This window comes from Candoia aspera, chromosome 2 (genome assembly GCF_035149785.1).
Source record: "Candoia aspera isolate rCanAsp1 chromosome 2, rCanAsp1.hap2, whole genome shotgun sequence".
Classification (NCBI taxonomy): Eukaryota; Metazoa; Chordata; class Lepidosauria; order Squamata; family Boidae; genus Candoia; species Candoia aspera.
This window is the reverse complement of record NC_086154.1, coordinates 237,884,807-237,910,624: the sequence shown is the minus strand read 5'-3', so window position 1 is coordinate 237,910,624 and position 25,818 is coordinate 237,884,807. Positions and strand designations below refer to the sequence as shown.

Here is a 25,818-nt window from a genome sequence, read left to right as displayed (position 1 = left end):
ACCCTGGGTAACACTGTCTCGCTGTTAGCCACCTCACCTCCAGGACTAGGGACTGGTATGGAGCTCTACAGAGACCCCAATAGATTAATTGACCCCAATTGTCCTTCCATCATTTATCAACCACTTATTGACCCCCAGACATTTACTGACCCCCTTTTGACCCCCAGACACTTATTGACCTCTTAGTTCCATGATGTCATCTGGGATGAGCATCACACTTTGGGTGAGCCTGGTGGGATATAATCCTTTTAGCATATACTCCCAGTGTTCTTTGGTCATTCCTCCCAAGAACACCTCACCACCACCACCACCACAATAAGGCAGTTCAGTAAGACTTGAGGGGCCACTGCATTTTAGCAGTAACCAAATGTATAGAATGTGTGTTTAGCTACCAGTATAGAGTTACAGAAGTTAGAGAACTTAGGGCTGCATGTGATCATCCTTTCTTGTGGCATATGAGCTCCGTCTTATTAAAAGGATAAAATTTTCTGATGCGGTTTGCTGTCATTTTAAAGAGGAAATTCAGGAGAACATGAAACTTAATCCAGAATTAAACAGCCCCAAAACCTGAGGGTAGACCTCAGAGCTTTGCCTCCAGATCCAGCAAAACAAAATTTAACACCCAGATTCTGTAGATTTCACTATCACTTTGCCCACTGTGATCCTTGGACCCCTTCTGAATGTTAAATGTGGCCTACAGCCAGCAATATATTGTATACCTCTGTCTTAAATTCTTTTTTATTCTTCAGTGAAATCTAAACTTGCACATCTTGTGTTCCTTGTATTTTCCATACAATCTTATAAACATTAGCTCTACTGGTGTCTTAAGGAGCATCTCTATTTTATTTTTAAAAAGACTTTTAAATTTATAGTCTCTGCCTAAGAGAATGTATTCCCTATGGATCATGGAATTGTATTTGATAATGATCCATTGCTACATATTCTCATTCTCATCAATCACAGACTTCCTTGTATGTCTGTACATGTCACAAGAACTCCAAAATGGGAGGGTATTCAAAGCTATAATTCACAAGAAACTGACTGTACAACGTATTTCAGAAAGTAAGTATAGGATAACGCTACTTCAAAATGGGAAAATCTACCTTGCAGATGATTAACACTGCAGTCTTTATCTTGCTACAATTTATATATTTATTTAACAATAGTTATAAACCACCCAGTCCTAATGGACTCTGGGTAGAATATAAGGAAGTCCTACGCAAAAGTCAAAACAAAATAAAACAAAACAAAAAAAGCTCAACATAATTAGTTAACATAATATGATTTAAAGCCATTAATAAAAACATAGCCATCCTTAAAATTAAGCTAATTTAATCCAAGGGCCAAACACATGCTGGAAGAAAACTGCTTTAGCTTGTTTGCAAAATGCTAGTAGGAATGTGGCCATCTATACCTCTATAGCAGTGTTTCTCAGCCTTAGCAACTTTAAGGTGTGCGGACTTCACCTTCCAGAATTCTGAGAGGTGAAGTCCACATGTCTGAAAGTTGCCAAGGTTGAGAGACACTGCTCTACAGGGAGAGTGTTTCATAAATTGGGGATTGCCACTAAGGAGGTTTGTTGCCTTGTCCATGCTCTATGTACCTCACAAGGAGAGGGACCTGCATTAGGCCCTGTCTTGATGACCAGACTGGTTGGACAGGTTCCATTTTAGCAAGGCATTGTCTGTTATATCCCAGAGTTGTGCCATCGGAGGCTTTAAAGGTAATAAGCACTACTTTGAATTAGGCCCCCAATACAAATACATTACAAATGAAAAAGTTGCTTCCTAAATACATTAGTCCTCTTGCACTGAAACCATTATACTGCTTCTGATTGTCATGATGGGTATTTGGACTCGATTAAACATTTTCTTAACTGTCTCCATACAATGCCCATTTTATCACCAACAGCAGCAGATGGTTCTGTGCCTGCAGTACCTCAATGAAAACAATAAAAAGTTCATAAGCTAACCACTTTTGGTATGGACCTTGACTCCAGAGTTCAGTAAGCTTATTTGTCAGGTAAGTTTAACTTCACATAGTATTATAATTTTTAAAATGTTTGAAGACTGCTTAACGTTCAAAAATACTCAGTGGCTAGTATAAATATAAAACCAGAGTGTTTAGTAGTATCAGAGGATATTTTAAAATGTTTACAATGGAACTTTAACATTGGAACATTTCCAAGATGTATTTATCTCAGGGAACTTTTTCAGAAATATTAGGTTTTGCCTTTTGTCATTTGTTATTTGATTACTTTTGTTATTTGATTATTTGCTTTTTTCAGTTATAACATGAGAAGTATATATAGTCTTTCCTATTTTATGGGAGAAAACTGACTTCTTGACCTTTCTTATCTCATGAATTATGAAGAATTAATGGCTTATTTTCTCCCATAGGCAAATGGACAACAGGAAAATTGAACTGCCCATTCTGTGAGGCTTGTCTTGGAGAATGTGTAACTTTATCAGTAATACAGCATGCTTATGTGGACAATTTACAAATATATACCTTTGCAAAAGACAAACTGGCTGCCAGATAGTTACTACAGTTAGATTATGAAAATCACAACTAAAGCACTTGTCACATTGTAAGTGCCATTTTGATTCTAGAAAAGAAATACATGAGAGTGCTACAAGTGGAATTCTGAGAGCTGAAAATCAGAGTGTTCCCTATCTGGCTAAAAGTAATGACAATACTGGAAGATTAATGGAGGCACTTTGCCTAGAGGTGAGATCAGCTAACTTTGAGATGAATAATAAAAAACTATGCTTCAAAGTGTCTAACCTAAAAACAAATATTTCGGCTTCACTGGCTCTGAATGACGGATACAGTGTAAAAGCTTTTCATAGAATACCACAGAGTTTGAGAAAGAGGCTTGTCTTGCTACCTACTTTATATGGAATATCCACAACTGAGAGACCTGTTTTCTCTAGGCAACATGAAACACAGCATTTTAACTCAAAAGGTTGCTTACCATTGAAATCCAACAAAATATGTAATTATTTTGAGTTCCAACTTGAATCAGATACTACTGAGCTTTCAAAGAATTTTTCAGTTACTTCTTACAGGATATCAGCACAGGGAGAAACTGGGTTTAATCCTGTTTGGAAAGCTTCAAACAGCTATCTTGAGAGTGCTGCTACTGATCAACAGCTGTTCTTACCTTCATCAGATAATATTGTAAAAGAAAATATTGTGCAACCACACATCACACCTTTCAGTCTTCTTCAGCTCTTCACAACTATTGATCAAGAGTTGTGCAAGAGAAAAAGAAGCCAGTTGAACAGTTTGGGGAGAAAACATAGGTGGCAAGACCAGGTATGTATTAAAACAATTTATAGACTATATTAGATGATGATTTTTTCTATGATTCCTAAGTAGAGCTTTGGTGTATTGTGAAATTATTTCTGAAAGTTTCCTTGGAGCTTCTAAACTTAAAAATAACCTATCATACTTTACAACTATTTATTTCAATTTTATTTTCCATATTTCCAGCATTGTTTTGTAGGGCAGTAGTCTATACACATCATGAAATATACATTCAGTATCATATTTATATTTGAGGATCTATTTTGAAATGTAAATGCTTTCTTTCAGACAAAGTATTCTCAGTGTACTTATAAACATTTTGAAATTGTGATTAAAATGTAAAAGTGAGTTAAAATATTCAACAAATAACAACTGTAAATACAAGAGGACATAATAATGAATAAAATGGATGGACAGTATCAAAGAGATTACAGGACTGTCCTTGGAGAACAGAGACAAGTTGAGATGACAAGCCCTTGTCCATGGAGTCACTAGGAGTTGAACTTGATACAGTGGCAACAAAAGCAGAAATAAAATTAGAAAAATTCCAATGTAGCATAATATTAGCATGTTCATTAAAAATGAAATTTAAAGGCCTGGGAGAGTAAAATAGATGTTGAAAAGATAACATTGTAGGCATTGGTCATGATTCAGAAGGGAACCTTTCAACACTAAGCACCACTCAGGGAAGGCCTGCTTCCAGGAAAAAACAGCTAGATATTCTCTCCATCTCTTCCCCCGCAGAGATCATCCTACACAGGTTTAATTTCAGAATCAGAGATAACCCCAATTGTAATGGACAGAGAAAATCTTTTTCATCCAAGAATCTGATAAACTATCACTCGACTGAGCAACCTGACCGAGCAACCTGCCAAAGGAATGTTGGGTACTAAACTATAATTAATCAGCTTTTTAAGAGTCCAATGACTGCTCTTATTGTCTTACTCCCTCTACTGAGACCATCCTTTGTTGTAGAATAAATTTATAAACTGTTGGACTCAGCTGAGCACACCTTTCCTACTAAATATAGTATTAATAAGCTAGAAAGGACACAGAGCAAACATGTGATATACTACCTAGTATTTTGTCTACAGGTAATCCTCAACTTATGACCATTCGTTCAGTGACCGTTCAAAGTTACAGCAGTGCTGAACAAAGGGATTTATGACCGGTACCTGAAGTTATGGCCACTGCAGTGCCCCTGTGGTCATGTGATCAAAATTCTGGTGCTTGGCAGCCTGCCCGCATTTAATGACCATAGGGGTGCTTCAACTCCACCTATCTCCCACCCATCTATGCCCTTTTGGCCCCCTGAATTCTGTGGCCCCTGCTGCCCTAGCTGACCTTCGCTGTCTTCTTCCTCCCACTGCTGACCAAGCATGCCCAGCCTGGCCCTTCATGAGGCAGCTGCTGGCCACACTAGGCTTTTTCCCCAAGATCACGCACAGTGCTTGCCTCATGAGATCTAGGGAAGATGGCCTCACATGGCCAGCAGCTGCCTCACAAAGGGCCAGGGTAGGCACGCCTCATCAGCACCAGGAGCAAGAAGACAGTGAAGGTCAGCTGGGGTGGTAGGGCACAGGCAGCAGGGGCCTCAGAGTGCAGGATGGCAAGGGCAGCTGGGACTGGGCGGGGGGGGGGGCTGGGACTTCCCAGGGCATGGCAGCTATGTGCCACACTGCTGGACTGGGCTGGGGCTGGGCTTTGTGTGGCACAAAGGGACTTCCTGGCATCTCACAGCTCTGTGGCTGCAAAAAGCCCCAGAGCCACAGCACACCAGGAAGCCCCTTTGCTCCATGCAAAGTCCAGCCCCAGCCCGGCTCAGCAGCGCGGTACAAGGGGGCTTCCTGGAGCACCACAGCTCTGGGGCTGCAAAAAGTTTGCAACCCCAAAGCTGTAGCATGCCAAGAAGCCCCTGAACTGCAGGGTATTCTTTCCCCGGCCTTCCTGAGCTTGCACCGCACTGCAGTACCCCCCTCCCCCAACTTGTGTAAGGCCTGCACTGGCCCTCCCAGGCCTCCTCCATCCCCTGCAGCAGCCCCATGCTCCTTACCTGGGACTCCTGCCTCTTCCTGCTTAACGACCCTCATGTCTTGAGGTTACAACAGCAACAGGGACTACAGGGATTGCCATCGCTAAGCAATGCAGTCACATGACATTGCGCTTTATGACTGCATTGCTTAGTGACAAAAATTCCAGTCCCAATTGTGTTCATAAGTCGAGGACTGCCTGTATGTTATGAGGCCTTAAAATGAAAAGTTATTGAAAATTCTCTGGACAGTGCTCTGAACAGTTATACAGACTGAAGTGCTAATTCATGTTGTCCGGTGTTGTGCAAACACTACAACAAGCTACCAAGAATCTTATTTGCTCTTTCAGTTTTAACTTGTTTGTTCCAAGCCTCATAAAAAACAATGCTGAAGGGAAAAAAAATGGCTTTTCAGCTGCATAATCACCACAGAATAGACTTAGTAATGAATTCTTACCTGTGTTCTGTCTAATCATTTTCCTCTGCATTCCAGTTGCCCTCCAACTTCCTTCATTGTTCTCAGCTTGGGTATATACTAAAGGCTGAATGGTCAAGAAAGGTCATGTCAACCACCCTACTAGTTAGAAAGTCCTCAAGACCACTATAGAATAGGCCATATAATAGGTCCCCTGCACCTGTAGCGAAGAATAATTGCTGCAAGACAAGTGATCTGTCAGTGACAACAGAACAGCTGTAAACTTTCCAACATTTAGATGACCACTCTCCTGGTCAGCAATTTGTATTGGACTCTTACATATGCAAGGGGAGGCAAGTGACAAAACATGCCATCAAAAACATCATGACACAAAAAACTGTGGTTTGTGTATTAGTGTCCCACATCAGGGTGCAAGTATGAAAGGCCAGAGTTGGCACTATGACATCCCATTGTACATTCCAACATTTTTTGTTGTTCTGTGTGACATAGTAGCAGGTACCTATGGTTGGTTACTAAGAAAGTGTTATATGAGTGCCTTGCTTGACCAAAGCCATGCTGGGTGGCACAGGTGACTATTTAGAACAGATCTATAATTGTCATAACTGTTGTGAAATTCTGAACTGCTAACTAGCATTTAACAAAAAGATCTGTAGAAGTAAAGGTGATATATGTAACTGCTCATTTGAGGGATAAGGATGAGCTATGTGGCCTCAGACCTTAGCCTCTAGGTCTTACCATGTACATATGCTCACTGTTCTTATGAGAACCATACAGAAGAAATGTTTGCCTATTTTTAATTATTTCTATGTAGAATAAAATACAAGTAAAAATCCTTGACTACACACACTAATCCGGGTCTTCCTGGAGGTCAAGAGGTCAGGGGCACTTTACATTTCAGGAGGCAAAGTGCAACAAAGTGTGGGACCATCCAAACAAGAAGAATCATGTGGCCCACAACCCCTTCACTTTGTGTGGAATGGGGTCTTTCAGCATTCCGTTCTTAGAACAACTTAAGAGGCTTGAATCTTGCCAGGAGAGACATTCCTCTAAGTACCCAGAAGCTAAGCAATGCTTTTTGCTCATGTAAGATAAGTTATTTTAGTTTATCTGCCTTCTTGAACAAATACACTGAATGCTAAAATATCATTACTGTTTTCTAGGAAAGATTTATGTGCATTTTTCAGTAACCTTCAGTTGCCATTAAATATGTCATTCTCATGTTGAATTTCATCATGGCTAGCCAACATTTTTAACATTCCCAGAGTAACTGTTATTAAAACTTTAAATAAAATCTCTTCCTAATTAAAAGATGAACTATGTTCTCATTCGTATTGTGTTCTTATCATGGAATGCTGCATGTGGCATGAGTACAACTAAGGCTGGTAATATGGTCTATTCTTCCTTTATCTTACTACAAAAGGATTACATGAATGCTTTTTCTGTCCAAAGCAATGATGATAATAGAGGTCAGTATTCATGGGGCCATCTATTGAAGATGATAGCACATGGAAGACTGCAACTTGTAAATTAAGAGGTCTCCATGGTAAAGAGCAGGATGGGAGGGGAAGTTGTAATTTTGTGAAACTAAGAAGAATATAATAGAAAGAAGAAGGGCAGTTGATCTGGTAGAGTGGAGGTGCAGAAATGAAAGTGTAGGTTTAATTATGAATGAAAGGGCTAAACTGTATTAACAGTTGTCATCTAGATTTTTAAAAAAGCACTGTAAATTTGAAATCCATAGGTTGTGATAAATGCATCTTGCTTTCCAGTGAATGGTACTAATGGTGAGATATATTTTGAGAAAAAATATACAAATTTATTAATGTATGCAATCTGGGGGAAAGCTAGGTAACATGTATGTATGAATGGGTATAAGATGAGGCAGTACAGAAAAAATTATTGGAGACCCCAAAATGAATGAAAATCACGATTGATGAATATCTGCTTAGAAAAAGGTCTGTCTGTTTCAAATGCAGGGTGTAAGCATAAGTCTATTTGTGTATGCAAATGAAAAAGGAATGAATGAAAAAGATGATTGATTTGATTGTTTATGATAAAAGACTGTGGGAATTAAAAAAATTAAAGAAGCATGAACGTCTGCAGAAGCTTCCTAGTTTTGTCAAAATGATGAAGATAGCATCACAGTCTCACAGCATAAATTATGTCCCTTTCATACGGGCTTGCAGTATCATGACATGCATACAAACATCCTGACAGTGCAGTGCTGCTCTTTTCATTCTGCCCACTTGATTCAGAGGCTGCAGCAGTGAAGGATACAAGGATGATAAGAGGTTATGAATAGTTCACAGAATAGATACGCCTTGTGTTCCATCCCACCTATCATAGAGCACTTACACTGGGGCTGTCCAGCACTTCCATTCAAAGGAAAAAGAGTGCTTCAGAATGCACATAGCATCTGTCAGCAACTTCTTAAACCAGCTGCATTGTTTCCTGGGATCATGTGCAGCCCTCGTCTTTTATCATGTTGAAATTGGCTCCTGTGCAGTTTGCTGCAGCATTCAATTTATTCTATTCATCCTTTTTTCCTATTAGCTAAACCATCAATATAATTCACTATGTACATTAAAAAGTTGTAATTTTTTTAAATATGAAGACATGCATAGTTGCATCAACATTCCTGTCAGTTTTCATGTTAATAGTCCAAACTGAAATTCCCATTCTAAAAATCCCTCTGGCAAGTTAACACATAATGTTAGTTACTTCTGTCTCTTGAATGTAAGAGCTATTTTTTTAAAAAGGTAATCCCACATATTTTATACTTAATAAGTGCATACTGTTCTTTCAACAAGTAGGGTATGCTGCCATTTATTATGTAGCAAGCCAGCACATTATAAGTTAATTGTATTTCTGTATTACAACATTTTCTTTTCTGTTTGGTTGCTAAGTCTTTTTGTATAAAGGAATTCTCAAGCAGATATATAATAATAGAAGTGTGGGTTTTTTCCCAACAGCAGGGGGCACCAAATTTCCTCTAGCTACCAAGCAACAAAAGATTGTAAACTTTAACAAATAAATGTCACACGCTATATTATGCCCAAAATGTTTTATAAATTAAATTTGTAACACTATTTCATCCAGTTGCTGCAGATTTTAAACATCATAATGCTTATGCTCAGTGCTGAAATGAAACATCTGCTAACTTTTGTACAATAAATTGTCTGTTGTGACTGATTTTATTCCATTCATTTTCAAAATGCTGGTGATAAGTATGTGTAGTTTCTTAGCCAAGGAATTGCATTCCTTTTTCTTAAAAATCAATGTCAGAAAATCCCATCAGCATCTAGTCATTGGCTGAGTTTTACAGAAGATATAAAACAGAAGCTCTATTCTCCTATTTTTCTTTGTTCCTATGATTTAGATGATTTACATTGTTTTCAATGAGAGTTATTTTTTTTATTGAAAACTTGTGCTCAGAAACGCTTTTGGAGCTATGAAAATATTCTATGTCCCAAACCCTTATTGGTATCAAACTTGGTCAGTAACACAGATTTCCCAGTCATTGAAGCTGCAGCATACATGTGCTTTACCTTCTCATTTACTGCACACTGCAAAGGCTAAATGGGAAGTTTGGCAAACCCCTTGGTTTCCTTCTACAAAGTTAGAAAGAATTAGTACTTATTTTATTTGATGAAATGCTCTAGAATGTGTACAATATTGCAAAAATCTATTACTCAAAGAATTTTCTAACTATAATGCAAAGAAGCAACCCAGAACGTAAAGATTCAATCCAGAAACCACTGTCATTGTTAGAAAGAAGCAGAGAATATCGGCCACTACCTTCTCTGGAAAGGCATTCTCTTGAATGGGGAAGCAGAATGAAGATACTGATGTCTTGTTCAGACTATGAGGCAGCCAGGCAGGTTTATTATCAAAACCACTCTTTATTAAATAACTATTTACAATAAGTAAGTCCTTATGGTCGAGAGGTAGGCTGGTTCCGATAAAGACCAACTGGGTAATAATGGGGAAACCAGCAAGGTTGCAGGAGGAGACTGTGGTAAAACAGCAGAGCAGGATTCGCTGATGGGAGCTGGACTTGGCTGGTGATTTCGGGCTGGACTGGAAGCTTGGCACACAACTAGGCTGGACTGGAGGTTCTTGACTAGGCGAAGAGCTTGAAACATGGCTGGACTGGAACATAGGTTCTAAACTAGGTTGAAAACCTGATTTACAACAAGATAGATCTGAAGTTCCTGAACAACTTTGGGCAACTGGGATGCAGCTAGGCTGGACTGGAGATCCAAGGCAAGGCTGGAGATCGCAAGCACAATGAAGCTGTACTGGAGACTCGGAACAAGGCTGGGTGTTGGAAGCCCGATAAGGCTGAACTGGAGATCCTGGGCAAGGCTGAGGACTTGAAGCATGATGAAGCTGGGCTCAATGCGGCCAGAAGCTCGAAGCAAGGCTGGAAGTGCATCTGGAATGCACACAATAATGACGAAGAGGTCCAAAGCTGGACGCAAGGCTGAGGTTGCTGGGTGTCCTAGGAAACACTGGCACTGATTCCCCTCCAGCTACGGTTGAGGTTTCCGATGTGGGTAAGGATTCTTCTGCTGGAACTGCGAGCTTGAAGGATTGGTTGTCTCCAGCAGCTTGCTCTTCACGCGTCTGCCTTTTATGCTGATCCTTTGCATGCCTATTCCCTTCTGCAGCCAATCAGGCTGCTTTCTCCTTCGCGCACTTTTCTGCACGTCATTCACGTGCACTGATTGGAGGATTCAAATTCTCTGAAGACTGGCCAATCAGCTTCTGCGACTTTTCCTGCGCTGCTGAGTCATTTCTGGGTTTTGCTTTCCTGGTTTCTGCCTGGTAAGTTTCTGTTTTCCCTTCTGACTCAGAAAGGTTTCATTTTCTGAGTCAGAGGTTGGCGGAAACCTCACAACTGAGAAAGTAAAGTGATATCTAAGGAAATCAGCTGACTTTAAAAGTTTGCCTCGGGGTGACCACAAAAGCACAGGGTATGATGAGAAACAGCCAGTTTTGGCTCTAGTCCAAATCACCAAGAGTAGCAGTTGTAGTATGTTGGCTCCCTCAGAATCCATTGTAACATTCCCAGGGATTCAACTCCAAGCTATTAGAGGGAAAATAAATATTTGTTACATTCTTACAGATATTGCTTGTTCTGTGGGACTTGAACCTAAGAGCCATTTAAGGTAAAGGTAAAGGTTTCCCTCGACGTAAAGTCCAGTCGTGTCCGACTCTAGGGGGCGGTGCTCATCTCCGTTTCTAAGCCTTAGAGCCGGCGTTGTCCCTAGGGACACTTCCTGGTCATGTGGCCAGCATGACTCACGGAACGCCGTTACCTTCCCGCCGAAGCAGTACCTATTGATCTACTCACATTTGCATGTTTTCGAACTGCTAGGTGAGCAGGAGCTGGGACGAGCAACGGGAGCTCACCCCGTCACGCGGATTCGAACCGCTGACCTTCCGATCGGCAAGCTCAGCAGCGCAATGGTTTAACCCGCAGCGCCACCGCGTCCCTAAGAGCCATTTAGTGTCATTTTAAAATGCAACCAAGTGTTTCTTGCAGCAATAGCATAGGTTCAGATGGTTAGAGAGTAAAGAATGACTAGTTTTCTATCAGAATCCTTAAAAATTCCACAGGTATAAACTTGTCTACTATTCAGTAAGTTCACTGAGTTACACTCAGGTGAGGAGGTATAAAGCTGAAGTTTTATTCTGTAGAATTTAGATTTCAGGAGGTATAAGTTACAGTGTTTAATATGTCATTATAGCACAGTTTGGGGAAAGTAAACTTTATCTTGAAGTGATATTTGAAACTAAGCTATTCAAGGCTGAAGACCAGTTCCACAAAGACAGGTTTTTTATATCCAAGAGAAGAAAAGACAAGATAGTAATTAGTAGATTATTGTCAGTTATTTAACATCAATTAGTCAAATGTTTGTCTTAGTATATAGTATATATTTTACCTTTCTATGCATATAAAACAAACACTTCCAAATACAGTAAAACATTTTAAACATAATAATACACAAAGTGGTATTGTGTATTTAACCTGAAACATTGTACTTACCTCAGATTTTTAATATAATCTTTATGGCTGTCCATTCTTAACTAGGAGTCATCCGTAAACCAAACATTCTTAAACCGGGGACTTGCTGTATATTACACTACATCATAATGCCATTTGGTTTTGGTATAGAATGATGTTAGTCCCCACTTAATTCAGCTTAACTATATGTGCAGTATAGGCCATTATGACTATTGTTGCACATATAATTATTGTTTAAAATAATCATCAGTTATGATCCTGGTCCTATTTGGTGTCTGTATGAACATGTATGCATTTTGTGCTGTTAATTATACCTGACTTCAGTGAGCCTATGCAACAGCAGCATTATTTCCATTTTATCAGCTGGGTAGTATGTATATATATATATATAGAGAGAGAACCAGTTTGGTGTAGTGTTTAAGGCACCAGGCTAGAAACCAGGAGACTGAGTTCTAGTCCCATCTTAGGTACAAAGCCAGCGCTCTCAGCCTTGGGAAGGAGGCAATGGCAAACCACTTCCAAAATCTTGCCAAGAAAACTGCAGGGGCTTGTCCAGGCAGTCACCAGGAGTCAACACATGTGTGTGTCTAGTGTGTGTGTGTGTGTGTGTGTGTGTGTGTATCATGATACTGGTGGAACTTAAAACAAGGTCCTTATTAAAAACTTTTATCTGCACTGGCTAGAAAAACGTAAAGTCTCCCTTAAAGTCAAGCTCAACTTCTGCTGACGATATGGACAAGTCAATGGAGGTTTCTTAAAATGTTATAGATGTGCTTTAGTCTTGCCTACAGCCTAGGTGTTTTCTGATGATATGCCATCCAAGTACTGATTAGGCAAGACCTGGTTGATTAAGTGCTGCTAACTGTGGCATTTATTTAAATTCTGATTTACTACTTTAATTCTACTCTAGTTTTGTTTTCTTCTGTATAGAAATTATTAATGAATTTATACCAGGCAAAAGTACAATTATTACTAAATTGATAATAAATAGAGAATGGAAAATGTCATTAATAAAATTATTTGGATTTACAACAGTGAAACACTATTTAAATGATGGTTAAATGTAGTTCCAATATGGCTTTAAAGTTCCCTGTGGCTATGTATAAGCAAGGCCAAAAAAGAGACTGTCTGATTTTGAAATTCGGCCATTATTGTACCTTACACAATATTTTACTCATAGTTACAGAAACTAATGTATAGGAAAGTACATACTGATTTCTGCTACCTGTTACCTGTAAAATTTATCTAAAAGGAAAACATATGTAGGAGCCCAAATAACTGAAATAAAGTATCAGTATGGCAGAGGCCTACCCTCATTTGAAATAAGATGTTGGTGCTTTTTCAGTGGTACTATCACAATATAATGAACTATATTATTCAGTTCACAGGTGTGTGTTGTGTGTGCGCGTAATGTTTGTTTTCCTTGAAATGGTGGCTTACAAAAACATGTGGCCCATGACAGTGTCGCTTATTAAAACGACAAGGGATGCACAATTAGTAAGTACATTTCCCCACCAAACAGTGATAATGGGTTCTGCTGTACAGATAATTACAGCAGTGCTATAATTGCAGTTACAAGAGTTCGTGCAATTGTTAGTAAGATAAATGATAGGAAAGCAGTCCTGATTCCTGCCATGCAGTTTCCAAATTCATTTTCATGACATTTATCTGCTTGGATTTAAAAAAAAGGAAAGGGGTTGCAAGTGAATGTGTCATTATAATGAAATGTAAGATATAGCTATGCTTGGAATATGATGTTCTGATCATCCCAGCTCGAAAAGGAAACTACAAAGCAAAAATGTAGGGAAAAAAGAGCTGGAAAGTAAGAAAAATCTATCAGTCCTACTTCTACTACTTTAGACTCTTTCACCTGTGCTCAAATGATTGCCCTGCCAATAGTTAATGGATCTTTGTTACGTTTGCATTTTGATGTATTTAGTTGATGAGTTCATCCTTTTTTAAAAAAAAATACAACTGTCATCTATTATGTAAGGCTAGTCTGTGTTGATCAGATATTCTATGCTAACATATTTTTTGATGGATGTAGGATTTGAAAATACACAATGGCCACGTTTTTGTGTGTGCTGGACACTGAATTTATATAGCAAAGAATGGTGTAATTCCAGTGACAATAAGATTCATTAAGACATCTGAAACTATGAAAACACCAGAAATATGTCTTGTTTAAAGGTTATCCAAGATTCATTTGCTAATCAACTGCTACAGGAGGGTAAAGATTTAGTAAATGAAGGAGATGGCAAGGGATGCACAAAAACTATTAATGTCAGTGCAAAAGGAAGAGTCATCTGCCAACATTCTTGAATAGTATGTATGCTAAATGGAATTTTGAAATGGGAAATTCATATAGCTGCCTTGGAATGAATGGTATATTCAAGAATAAATTGAGATATTGCATTTACCTTCAGCAAAGGATTGTTACCTTGTCGTGGTGCTGGAGCTTGAGCACCTCAATGATGCCATGAGCTAAACCGTGAAGGGCCACCCAAGATGGGAAGATCATGACAGAGAGGTCAGACTAAATGCGATCCCTGGGGAAGGTAATGGCAACCCACCCCAGTATTCTTGCCGTGAAAACTAAATGGATCAGTACAACCAGAGATATGTCGGTATACCATCGGAAGATGAGACCCCCAGGTCGGAAGATGGTCAAAATGCTACTGGGGAGGATGAGCTCAACTAGCCCCAGACGTGATGACGCAGCTAGCTCAAAGCCGAAAGGACGGCTAGCGGCCGACGGTGCTGGTGGTGAACGGCGAATCCGATGTTCTAAGGATCAACACACCATTGGAACCTGGAATGTAAGATCTATGAGCCAGGGCAAATTGGATGTGGTTATTGGTGAGATGTCAAGATTAAAGATAGACATCCTGGGCGTCAAGTGAACTGAAATGGACTGGAATGGGCCACTTCACATCAAATGACCACCAGATCTACTACTGTGGACAAGAGGACCACAGAAGAAATGGAGTAGCCTTCCTAATTAATAGTAAAGTGGCTAAAGCAGTGCTTGGATACAACCCAAAAAACGACAGAATGATCTCAATTCGAATTCAGGGCAAGCCATCTAACATCACAGTGATCCAAATATACGCCCCAACCACAAATGCTGAAGAAGCTGAAATAGAGCAGTTCTATGAGGATCTGCAGCACCTACTGGACAACACGCCTAAAAGAGATGTTATTTTCATCACAGGAGACTGGAATGCTAAGGTGGGCAGTCAAATGACACCTCGAATTACAGGTAAGTATGGCCTGGGAGAACAAAACGAAGCAGGACGTAGGCTGATAGAATTTTGCCAAGACAATTCACTTTGCATAACAAACACTCTCTTCCAACAACCTAAGAGATGGCTTTATACATGGACTTCACCAGATGGACAACACCGAAATCAGATTGATTACATCCTTTGCAGCCAAAGGTGGCGGACATCTGTACAGTCAGTAAAAACAAGGCCTGGAGCTGACTGTAGTTCAGATCACGAACTTCTTCTTGCACAATTTAGGATCAGACTAAAGAGATTAGGGAAGACCCACAGATCAGCTAGATATGAGCTCACTAATATTCCTAAGGAATATGCAGTGGAGGTGAAGAATAGATTTAAGGGACTGGACTTAGTAGATAGGGTCCTGGAAGAACTCTGGACAGAAGTTGGCAGCATTGTTCAGGAGGCGGCAACAAAATACATCCCAAAGAAAGAGAAAACCAAGAAGGCAAAATGGCTGTCTGCTGAGACACTAGAAGTAGCCCAAGAAAGAAGGAAAGCAAAAGGCAACAGTGATAGGGGGAGATATGCCCAATTAAATGCAAAATTCCAGAGGTTAGCCAGAAGAGATAAGGAATTATTTTTAAACAAGCAATGCACGGAAGTGGAAGAAGACAATAGAATAGGAAGGACAAGAGACCTCTTCCAGAAAATTAGAAACATTGGAGGTAAATTCCAGGCCAAAATGGGTATGATCAAAAACAAAGATGGCAAGAACCTAACAGAAGCAGAAGAGATCAAGAAAAGGTGGCAAGAATATACAGAAGACCTGTATAGGAAGGATAACAATATCGGGGATAGCTTTGACGGTGTGGTCAGTGAGCTAGAGCCAGACATCCTGAAGAGTGAGGTTGAGTGGGCCTTAAGAAGCATTGCTAATAACAAGGCAGCAGGAGACGACGGCATCCCAGCTGAACTGTTCAAAAACTTGCAAGGTGATGCTGTCAAGGTAATGCATGCTATATGCCAGCAAATTTGGAAAACACAAGAATGGCCATCAGATTGGAAAAAATCAACTTATATCCCCATACCAAAAAAGGGAAACACTAAAGAATGTTCAAACTATGGAACAGTGGCACTCATTTCACATGCCAGTAAGGTAATGCTCGAGATCCTGCAAGGTAGACTTCAGCAGTTCATGGAGCGAGAATTGCCAGATGTACAAGCTGGGTTTAGAAAAGGCAGAGGAACTAGGGACCAAATTGCCAATATCCGCTGGATAATGGAAAAAGCCAGGGAGTTTCAGAAAAACATCTATTTCTGTTTTATTGACTATTCTAAAGCCTTTGACTGTGTGGACCATAACAAATTGTGGCAAGTTCTTAGTGGTATGGGGATACCAAGTCATCTTGTCTGCCCCCTGAAGAATCTGTATAACGACCAAGTAGCAACAGTAAAAACAGACCACGGAACAACGGACTGGTTTAAGATTGGGAAAGGAGTACGGCAGGGCTGTATACTCTCACCCTACCTATTCAACTTGTATGCAGAACACATCATGCGACAAGCTGGGCTTGAGGAATCCAAGGCTGGAGTTAAAATCTCTGGAAGAAACATTAACAATCTCAGATATGCAGATGACACCACTCTGATGGCTGAAAGTGAAGAGGAACTGAGGAGCCTTATGATGAAGGTGAAAGAAGAAAGTGCAAAAGCTGGTTTGCAGCTAAACCTCAAAAAAAACCAAGATTATGGCAACCAGCTTGATTGATAACTGGCAAATAGAGGGAGAAAATGTAGAAGCAGTGAAAGACTTTGTATTCCTAGGTGCAAAGATTACTGCAGATGCTGACTGCAGTCAGGAAATCAGAAGACGCTTAATCCTTGGGAGAAGAGCAATGACAAATCTCGATAAAATAGTTAAGAGCAGAGACATCACACTGACAACAAAGGCCCGCATAGTTAAAGCAATGGTGTTCCCTGTAGTAACATATGGCTGCGAGAGCTGGACCGTAAGGAAGGCTGAGCGAAGGAAGATCGATGCTTTTGAACTGTGGTGTTGGAGGAAAATTCTGAGAGTGCCTTGGACTGCAAGAAGATCCAACCAGTCCATCCTCCAGGAAATAAAGCCAGACTGCTCACTTGAGGGAATGATATTAAAGGCAAAACTGAAATACTTTGGCCACATCATGAGAAGACAGGACACCCTGGAGAAGATGCTGATGCTAGGGAGAGTGGAAGGCAAAAGGAAGAGGGACCGACCAAGGGCAAGATGGATGGATGATATTCTAGAGGTGACGGACTTGTCCCTGGGGGAGCTGGGGGTGTTGACGACCGACAGGAAGCTCTGGCGTGGGCTGGTCCATGAAGTCACGAAGAGTCGGAAGCGACTAAACGAATAAACAACAACACTGCATTTACATTACAGAGTTGGAAAGTGACCCTCACTATAACAGAGAGAAGCTTTGTTACAGAGAATTAAAAGAAAAATAAAAGGAATTTGAAGTTTTGTTGCATAAAGTTATTGACTGAAGCATTATGAAGTTCTTCGCAAGCAAATGAACTTGCTGCATATATGATCCATACAATATATGTAGATTCATTAAAATAGTTCTAAAGACTGCCTCATATTTTTAAACAGAAGTATTTTCTGTATTAACCACAACATAGACTACCTGTTTATTTGCATAGATTCTAATGATGAGTGACAAAGAATCCCAGGTACAGAAGAGTTTAAGAGAGAGAGAGAGAGAATTGTGGGCATTATAAGGAGTAACTGCTCTCAAGGAAAACAAATAATAATTCAAAGGAAGTTGTAGTTTTTTGTGCTTTTGCTGAATTACCCAGCCTCAATCTCTGAGTTTTTCCAGAATCAGCAGGTAATCAGAATTTTGATGGCAGTGGGCACACATTCTGATGACTGGTGTTTGTACACAGACTGTAGTGGACTCTGAACTTTCAATTCAGGATTTCAGAAATATGATACCCTTATCATGCAGGAATGCAGTGAATGTATCTGATGTGATACATCTGTTGCCTGTGAAAGTTCATATGTAGTATGTTAATTTTGCTACAAATGGCTTTTTTGTATTGCATAATCTCTTCTATATCTAAGACTGACCAAGTCAGCCAGTTTCTAGAATGTGAAATGGAGATCAAGAAAGAAAAAGGGCTATTTACTTTCATCTACTGTTTCCTGCATATCTTCTGTGCAAGTGCATGTTCTCTTTTCATCATGTTCAGGCTCATTTGCTCAGTGTAGCATAACTCCATGCCATCACAAATGAAGGCATTTACCTGTTTCCCCAGTTAATGAATAGAGTATGCTAAGCAGGAGAAAGGGGGTTGACTTTATATTGTTTCTTGCTTTGCTTTAGTATTAGATATTTAACTCTTACAGCTATTTAAGATATTCTTAATACACAAACTCAAGAGGGCGGCATGTTTTGGAGCATGTACGGAATCAGAAACCCAAGCCTCTCACCTTTTTTGGAGAGAAAATCCTTTGTTTAAAAAAAAATCCAGGCAGAACTCTGGGCAAATAGCATCAAGAGGTTGCTGGTGTCTGATAAGAGCACTCCAGAAGTTAAGGTTCTGGATCATTTGAGATATGACCACAACAAATATTGTGCCCTATAATGAGAAGCTGGAACTGGTGGCTATCAACATTTCTTCTAGTTCCACCTCTTCATAGCTGTAAATAATCAGGCTGATAATCAACCTTTACCTTTTAAGAAATAAACACATGGTGCTATTCAGCTTGTAAACTTAAATATTTAAGGTAAAACCTTCTCATCTGTGATAGCCAAATATTTCATTAGAAGCACAGAGCTCATTCTTGCAGGGAATGGAGAACCCTTTTCAGGCAGAAGGTCAACAGACTGCCGTTGAGTGGAACATTGAAGGCTGCATTCATAGAAAGTGAGGAAGGCCAACATTTAAAAATGAGCAATCGCAAAAAGCGAATGGGCGTATGGGGAAGAAAATTAAAAGTGGAAAATCAAACACAGCAAGAGTTATTATATGCATTTCTTAAAAAGGAAGCATGTTCTTGAATTTTTATAGCATAATGTCACAAAACAATCTGAGTCCACAAAAATTCTTTTGTAAAACACTTTTATTTAGTGTGTTGTCCATCTCTGCAAGATAGAATGGAACAGCACTTATCATACAATGTGGTATGTTATACTATTACTGTAGTTTGTTTATACTATATTGTACACTATAATATGTTCATATGACCAGGACAATGTATAATTCCCCATTGTACTCACCTTTTAGGGAGGAAAGGTGTTAAAATATATATGAAAGTATGTGATCGTATTAGATATACTAAACACCAGTACCAACACAATTAGTGTGTCAGAAATCACTTTAGATTAGTATGTCTTGCATACTTGTTTTGAAAAACAGGAACAAGAGGCACATTTTAAACACGTATTGCTTGTTAGAGGTATAAAGTATTTTGCCTCCTGGTCTGAAACTTGGTTAAATGCTGTTGTATTGATCTAATAAATTATTAATTTAGCTTTATTTGGCAGCTGTGAGTTTTAAATTGATCTCTTGAAAGACTATGCACATTCTATCAGACTCCCACTATCTTCATTTTAACCATATGATAGCATGAATGAATAATTTATGTGTTATTTGCATATATAAATATCGACCAACAGCAAAGCGTAACCTCAAATTTTAAACTGCCTATTTGCAAATGAACAGTTACATAGAAATTGCATCTTTTATTAAAGTGCATTTGAGAAGGTGACTTAAATTATAGCAGATTAGTCTTCCCCAGCCTCTATCAGTGTGCAGCTTCTAGAATCCCCAGCCCATACAACTATTGGCCATGGCATTGTAGTTTCAAGAGCACCAAATTCAAGAAGGTCGAATTACTTGTTTGCCTCACTTGTGCACACATACTAAAATAAAGCTATTTCATATTGAACAACAATGCAAAATACAAAAACAAGTTCTTACTTCACCTCCTATAGAATGCAACATGCCAATACAGAAAACGTAGCAAACAAGAAACCAGTAAGCACACATACTGTATGGCAGAAAGAAACAGATCAACTCACCTAACACATTTGCAGGACATGCTAAGCATGACCTAATATTAGTATTGGAGATGAAATGTATACTAAGCCCAACCACAGTTTTAGTCATGTGTAATGTGAACACAACCACTGTCTAAGATGCAAAAGTCGGGGCAGGAGAGAGGCTTTCATTCATAGGCACTGCTCACTCAAACATTTTGCTGATAGGTGGACTAACAAATGCCCCAGATTCTTCATTGGTAACTTTGGATCAGCCCCTATTTTTCAGCCTAATCTGTCTCACCAATTTTTATAAGTATAAAGATGGGGAGTCCATTACCTCCTGGAGGAAAGAAGAAACGTGTAGTAAAATTTAAGTTTAAAAAAATAATTATTCTTAGGTATATTTAATTGCCTTGCTCCATAATATTAACAGTCAAAAATAAGCCAGGACACAAAACCTCCCTAGTATGCAGAATCGCCAGATGTCCTCTGCAGTGTGTGCTACTGAGTACAAGAAACATGTACTATATGCAGGAGATGTTGTATCTTTGCGCTCCCGTGTTCTGCATAATTGACACAAAAAGACCATATAGGAAATCTAATCCCTTTTCCCAAGATTTATTTGAAAGCTATGAATCTAGACTAGTTAATGGTCCCACAGAAGTTGCAGCCTTCTAGCTAAATAAATAGTCCATGCTGGAGCTGGTTAGATGCAACCCTCAGACTTTTCATGTTGGATGATACATTGGAGGGTATGTGGTCCAACTTCTGTTTAATGTAGAATCTACAATGCAGAGGAAACTACTGCATCCATGACAGATAACGATCCAGTCTTTGCTTAAATATCTCCAGCCAAGGAGAGCCTATGACTTCTGAAGATAGTTCCACTAGTAAATAGTTCTTCCACTGTGACGTTTCTTCTACAATCTGTCTCACTGCAATGAGCTTGCATCTCTGTGTAACGCAGCAGAATGAAGTAGTGGTCCAGATAGGCAGTCCTGTTTTTAAGTGTTCACGTAAACTCTCTGCAAATAAAAAACTTACAAGTTAAGGGCATTTGCTAATGACTTTGGTGTTGGTTTTGGAGGAGCCTTTAACAGGAATTGAAACATTAATGGGAAAATTAAAAGAATTTGGTACATTAGCAGGTTTTAAGATTAACAAGACAAGACAAAGATGTTATCAAAAACATGAAAATAGAGGATCAAACAGAACTGATGAAAACAGGTTTTAAGATTAAGAAAAAAAGTAAAATATTTGGGTATCACTATGACAAATTGAGAATATGGAACAGATACAGATCCAGGCTGTGCCTGAAAATACCTTTGTGGCTCTCAGCACAAGAAGCATTCTATAGATGAGAAATAATAGGCAAACACAAATGGTTAACATACCATGAGATACCAGAATTCTGTCAAAGGGAATATAAAATCAAGAGAACAACTGATGGCAGAGGGACATAGTTGTCAGTGGTTTTCTTATTTACAGTTGTCAGAAACATTTAAAGTAGATAAAAGAATTCATGGTATTGAACATTATAAGATTGATTTTGAAACAGAATTGGGTACAGATGATTAACATGTGATTGCTTAAATGTATAAACTTTTATTTCAAATTTGAAACAGAATTTTTGGTTATAATATACAGATGGAACAGTGGGAAAATATATGGTTGAAAGGACTGAAATAATCTTAAAGAGAATTTTTATAAAATGATGTACCGTTGGTATATGACACCAGAAAAATTATCTAGAATGTATGAAGGTACTTCAAGTTTATGCTGGAAATGTGAACAACAAGAAGGGTCATTATATCATGCTTGGTGGATGTTCAAAAAAGGTAGAAAATTTTGGGTTCAGATACATACAGTGATTTAGAGGCTTTTAAAGATTAATATTCAACTGAAACCAGAACTTGTCCTCTTGGGACTGATGGATAAGCAATTGGGGGAAAAAAATCATGGAACTTGTTTTTATATATAACTGCAGCGAGATTATTGTAAGCACAAAGATGGAAAAATTTGGCAATACCTATGACAGAGGAATGGTTGGTGAAGATGACAGAACTCACTGAAATGGCCAGACTGACATGTTGGATCAGAAGAAAGACAGTATCTATGTTTATTGGTGACTGGAAACCCCTTATGGACTTTTTGTGTAAAAAAGAAAAAAAATGAACTAATGACTTACGGTTTTGATGATTAGATAGCATAGATTATAGAAAGAAGAGAGTCATGATTAAACTTTAGAGAAGGAGGTCAATTTATCTGAAGACCTGGCTCTGCTCCCTGGCTTGGGGCGGGGAGGGGAGTCGTCATGTTTGGGGATGGCTAGTGCCCTAGAGCGCTCATCACACACAAGGACTGAGTTAGATCATCTGCCATTTGGATTTTATTTTTATTTATATTTATTGTCTAGTCGTAATCACATTTTTATATATCGTATTTTTATATATTAATTATATTGTATATTTATTGCTTTATCGATTACTTCGTTCTAAACTGCCCAGAGTCCCTCTGGTAAGAAGAGATGGACGGTGACAAATTTGATAAATAAATAAAAATTTATAATTGTACTTATAAGTGCTGTAAAGGAGATTGGAAGCCACTTCTACTCTTTTTCCTTCTGCATCTTTAGTTTTTTTTTCCTTTTTCCCTTTTCTTTTTAGCTTGTATTAGTCATTCTTGTGTATAAAATTTTCAATAAAATTATATAAAAAAAGAAAAAGAGAACTAATACCCTAAAAGACAAAAAATAATATTCAACAGGATTAGGTTGAAAATATAGAATATTTAAAATAGAATAAGAGTTATGAACTTAGAAAACAGAAATCAAATGCACAGATGATAGAAAATACATGCTTGGCAATTGTACATGCGAAACAGCATTGCTGGATTCATTTATATTACAATATTATATAGTAATATCATTATTATATTAACTTGAATTTAAATTATGATTCTCAAACATGTCCCATTTACATATTCCTTCCAGACATTTCTTTCCTAAGATCTACATTTTTGCTAATAAACTGATCCTGTCCCCTTGTGTTTAGTGCTAAGTGAGCAGCAATGCTATATAGGGTGCTTTGAGTCATGGTGAATAGAAAATAAAGCTATGAAGACCTTGCCAGAAGCTGTTATTATTAGACTCTCATCCTCCAAGGGCAACTGCAGTACAAAAACAAACTCATACGCCTGTTTACTTTGCATAGATAGTAAAATATGGGAACCGATTAGGAAAAGCTTTGAACACTAGGGAATTGAAAAGGATATTCATTGAAAAGTTGAGAGTATGTATATAAATGATAAACTTGCAAAGAGGTAAAGAGATTAATGCAATAAGAAACACAAGTAGTAAGAAAATTGAAGGGTAAACATACCCAATTAGTTCAGTCTTTTCTCATAGCACTTAGTTTACAGTCTTCTAGTCACCTTTAAGCATTTCTGACCCTGTTCCAGTTTCTCTCATATTTTTTCTTAAAACGTATCAAGAACTGAAGGTGGGTTCTTATTAAAGCAGATGTCAAAAAAAGTAAAACAATTAACTTCTCTGATTTAGAAACTATACCTTTATTGATTCAACATAAACTTGCCCTTGCTTTTTAGCAATTCTGTCACATTGCTGACTCTTTGTCTAATTGAGATAAAATACAACTCCAAGATCCTTTTCATATATACTGTTACAAAACCCATTCCATTTGAATACTTTTGATTTTGTGAAAAAGTTTCCATTTGTCATGATTTAAATTTCATTCTGGTATTTTCAGCCACTCCTGTAACTTATCAATATCGTTTTGAATGTTGTTTCTGTTTTCTAGAATATTAGCTATCCCACACAATATTATGTTGCCTGCGAATTTGAAAACATTCCGTCCACCTCTTTATCCAAAACGTAATGCAAATGTTGAGGAGTACTCAGCCTTGGACTGAATACTATGATTAATTGATTGATTGATTGATTTTATCCCGCCTTTACTATTTTTATAAATAACTCAAGGCAGCGAACATACACATAACAAATACTCCTTCGTCCTCCTATTTTCCCCACAACAGCAACCCTGTGAGGTGAGTTGGGCTGAGAGAGGGGGACTGGCCCAAGGTCACCCAGTCGGCTTTCAGGCCTAGGGCGGGACTAGAACTCATGGCCCCCTGGTTTCTAGCCCAGCACCTTAACCACTAGACCAATATGCCATTGGAATCTCATGTTTATTAGTTCATGCTATCTGAATGTCTCTTTCTAAAGAAGGTTTATGTGGTCGCTAAGAATCAACACTGACCTGATGGCACATAATCTGAATGAATCAGAATGTCATGGGATATTTTGTCAAATGCTTTAGTATTTTTACAGTCTACTAAGAAAGTTACCTGCTGAAAAAAATTTTTAAAAAAATTCTCTGTTGTCAGTTTTTAGAAGGACTGGTCTCTAGTTCCTTTTCTCTGTTTAAAGCTAGGGAAAACCTTTGCCTCCTTCCAGTCATTTGATACTTTGTAAAGGTCATTTTCCTGAACTTTTCAGTGATAATGGATAGAGGTCTGACCAGACCCTAGAATGCATTCTATCTGGCTCTGGAGATATAGATTTATTCAAGATCAATAGATATTCTCTGGCTCTATTTCTGTGAAGCGCTTGCTCCTTCAACTACCATCACAATTACTTGGTGAAGTGCATATCCACTTGACATGCTTCCAGTCAATGCATTAAACGTGTGGATTGACCCAAGCAATCCCATTAGCTATTAACAAGGAACCTACGGGAATATTCAGTCATGTGCAAATTTAATACTTAGCTTTAGTGCTTTAGGGAATTTATACTGTATAATGATGTATATACAATTTCTTAGTAAGCCTTACAACAGCCATTTAAGTTAGGCCATTATCTTCTGGGTAACGGGGGAAACAGGAAACCAAAGTGCTTCCTAAAGGCCATCTTCTGAATTCAGACAGAGATCCACTTTAAATTGAGGACTTCTGCTTCAGTTTAATCCCTTGTCGTCCAGAGTCCATCGATGTGCAACGAATGCTGCTGTAATATTCCATCCCTTTATCTTCCAGGGGTACATGAACCATTGTTTCTTGATGCTATAAGTAAAAACAGAATTTCTTCCTTCTTTTTCCCAACAAGCAATTATCTTTCCCAAGCTGAAACAGAGAATCCTGAGAGGAAGACTAGCTGCTTGCAATTCATAACAATAAGGAACTTTTTAACCTATTTTGTTTTCCTTCCTTCCTTTTGCATTTTACTGAGAAGCTAGATAACATAAGTGAATTATTAACCAAGTATGAATATGGAAGCGTTGTTTTCTTTGTAAAATGTAATTCCTTGAAGTTTTAAAACAATACAGCACTACATAAAATATCAGACCTCAACACAAGGACACAAAACCTTAAAGGTCAACCTCATTACTTGATAAAGGATTTCAATGCTGTATTTTTTGTTGTTCGTTAAATCTCATACTATTTTTTTAAAATTATTAACTACTATTTGATTTGCCTATGTAGAAATCTGTTCCCATTATGATCTGCCCTCATTTTGGATCAGATGGAGTTACACTGATTTTTGTGGCTTTGTAATAGTTTGTTTCTTACTTTTGTCCATATATTCTTGAACTGAGTTTTCCCCACCAATATATATTTAGCTTGCTTAATTCTTGGCTGAATGTTGCTATGACACAGGGAAGTTGTTTTAGTCTTTCAATAAGTTTAACAATAAGTTGTTTTAGTCTTTCTGCCAGTTTGGTTTTGTC

General features: G+C 38.5%; 1 protein-coding gene across 1 annotated transcript in view; it reads left to right on the top strand.

Moving 5' to 3' along the window:
- The first annotated feature begins 983 nt into the window (after positions 1–983).
- RNF180 (ring finger protein 180) overlaps positions 984–25,818 on the top strand; it is a 38,945-nt gene continuing 14,110 nt past the window's right edge. Inside the window, 3 exon segments of the mRNA XM_063293159.1 lie at positions 984–1,062; positions 2,400–2,455; positions 2,458–3,321. Of these exon segments, the coding sequence (XP_063149229.1) occupies positions 984–1,062; positions 2,400–2,455; positions 2,458–3,321 (999 nt within the window).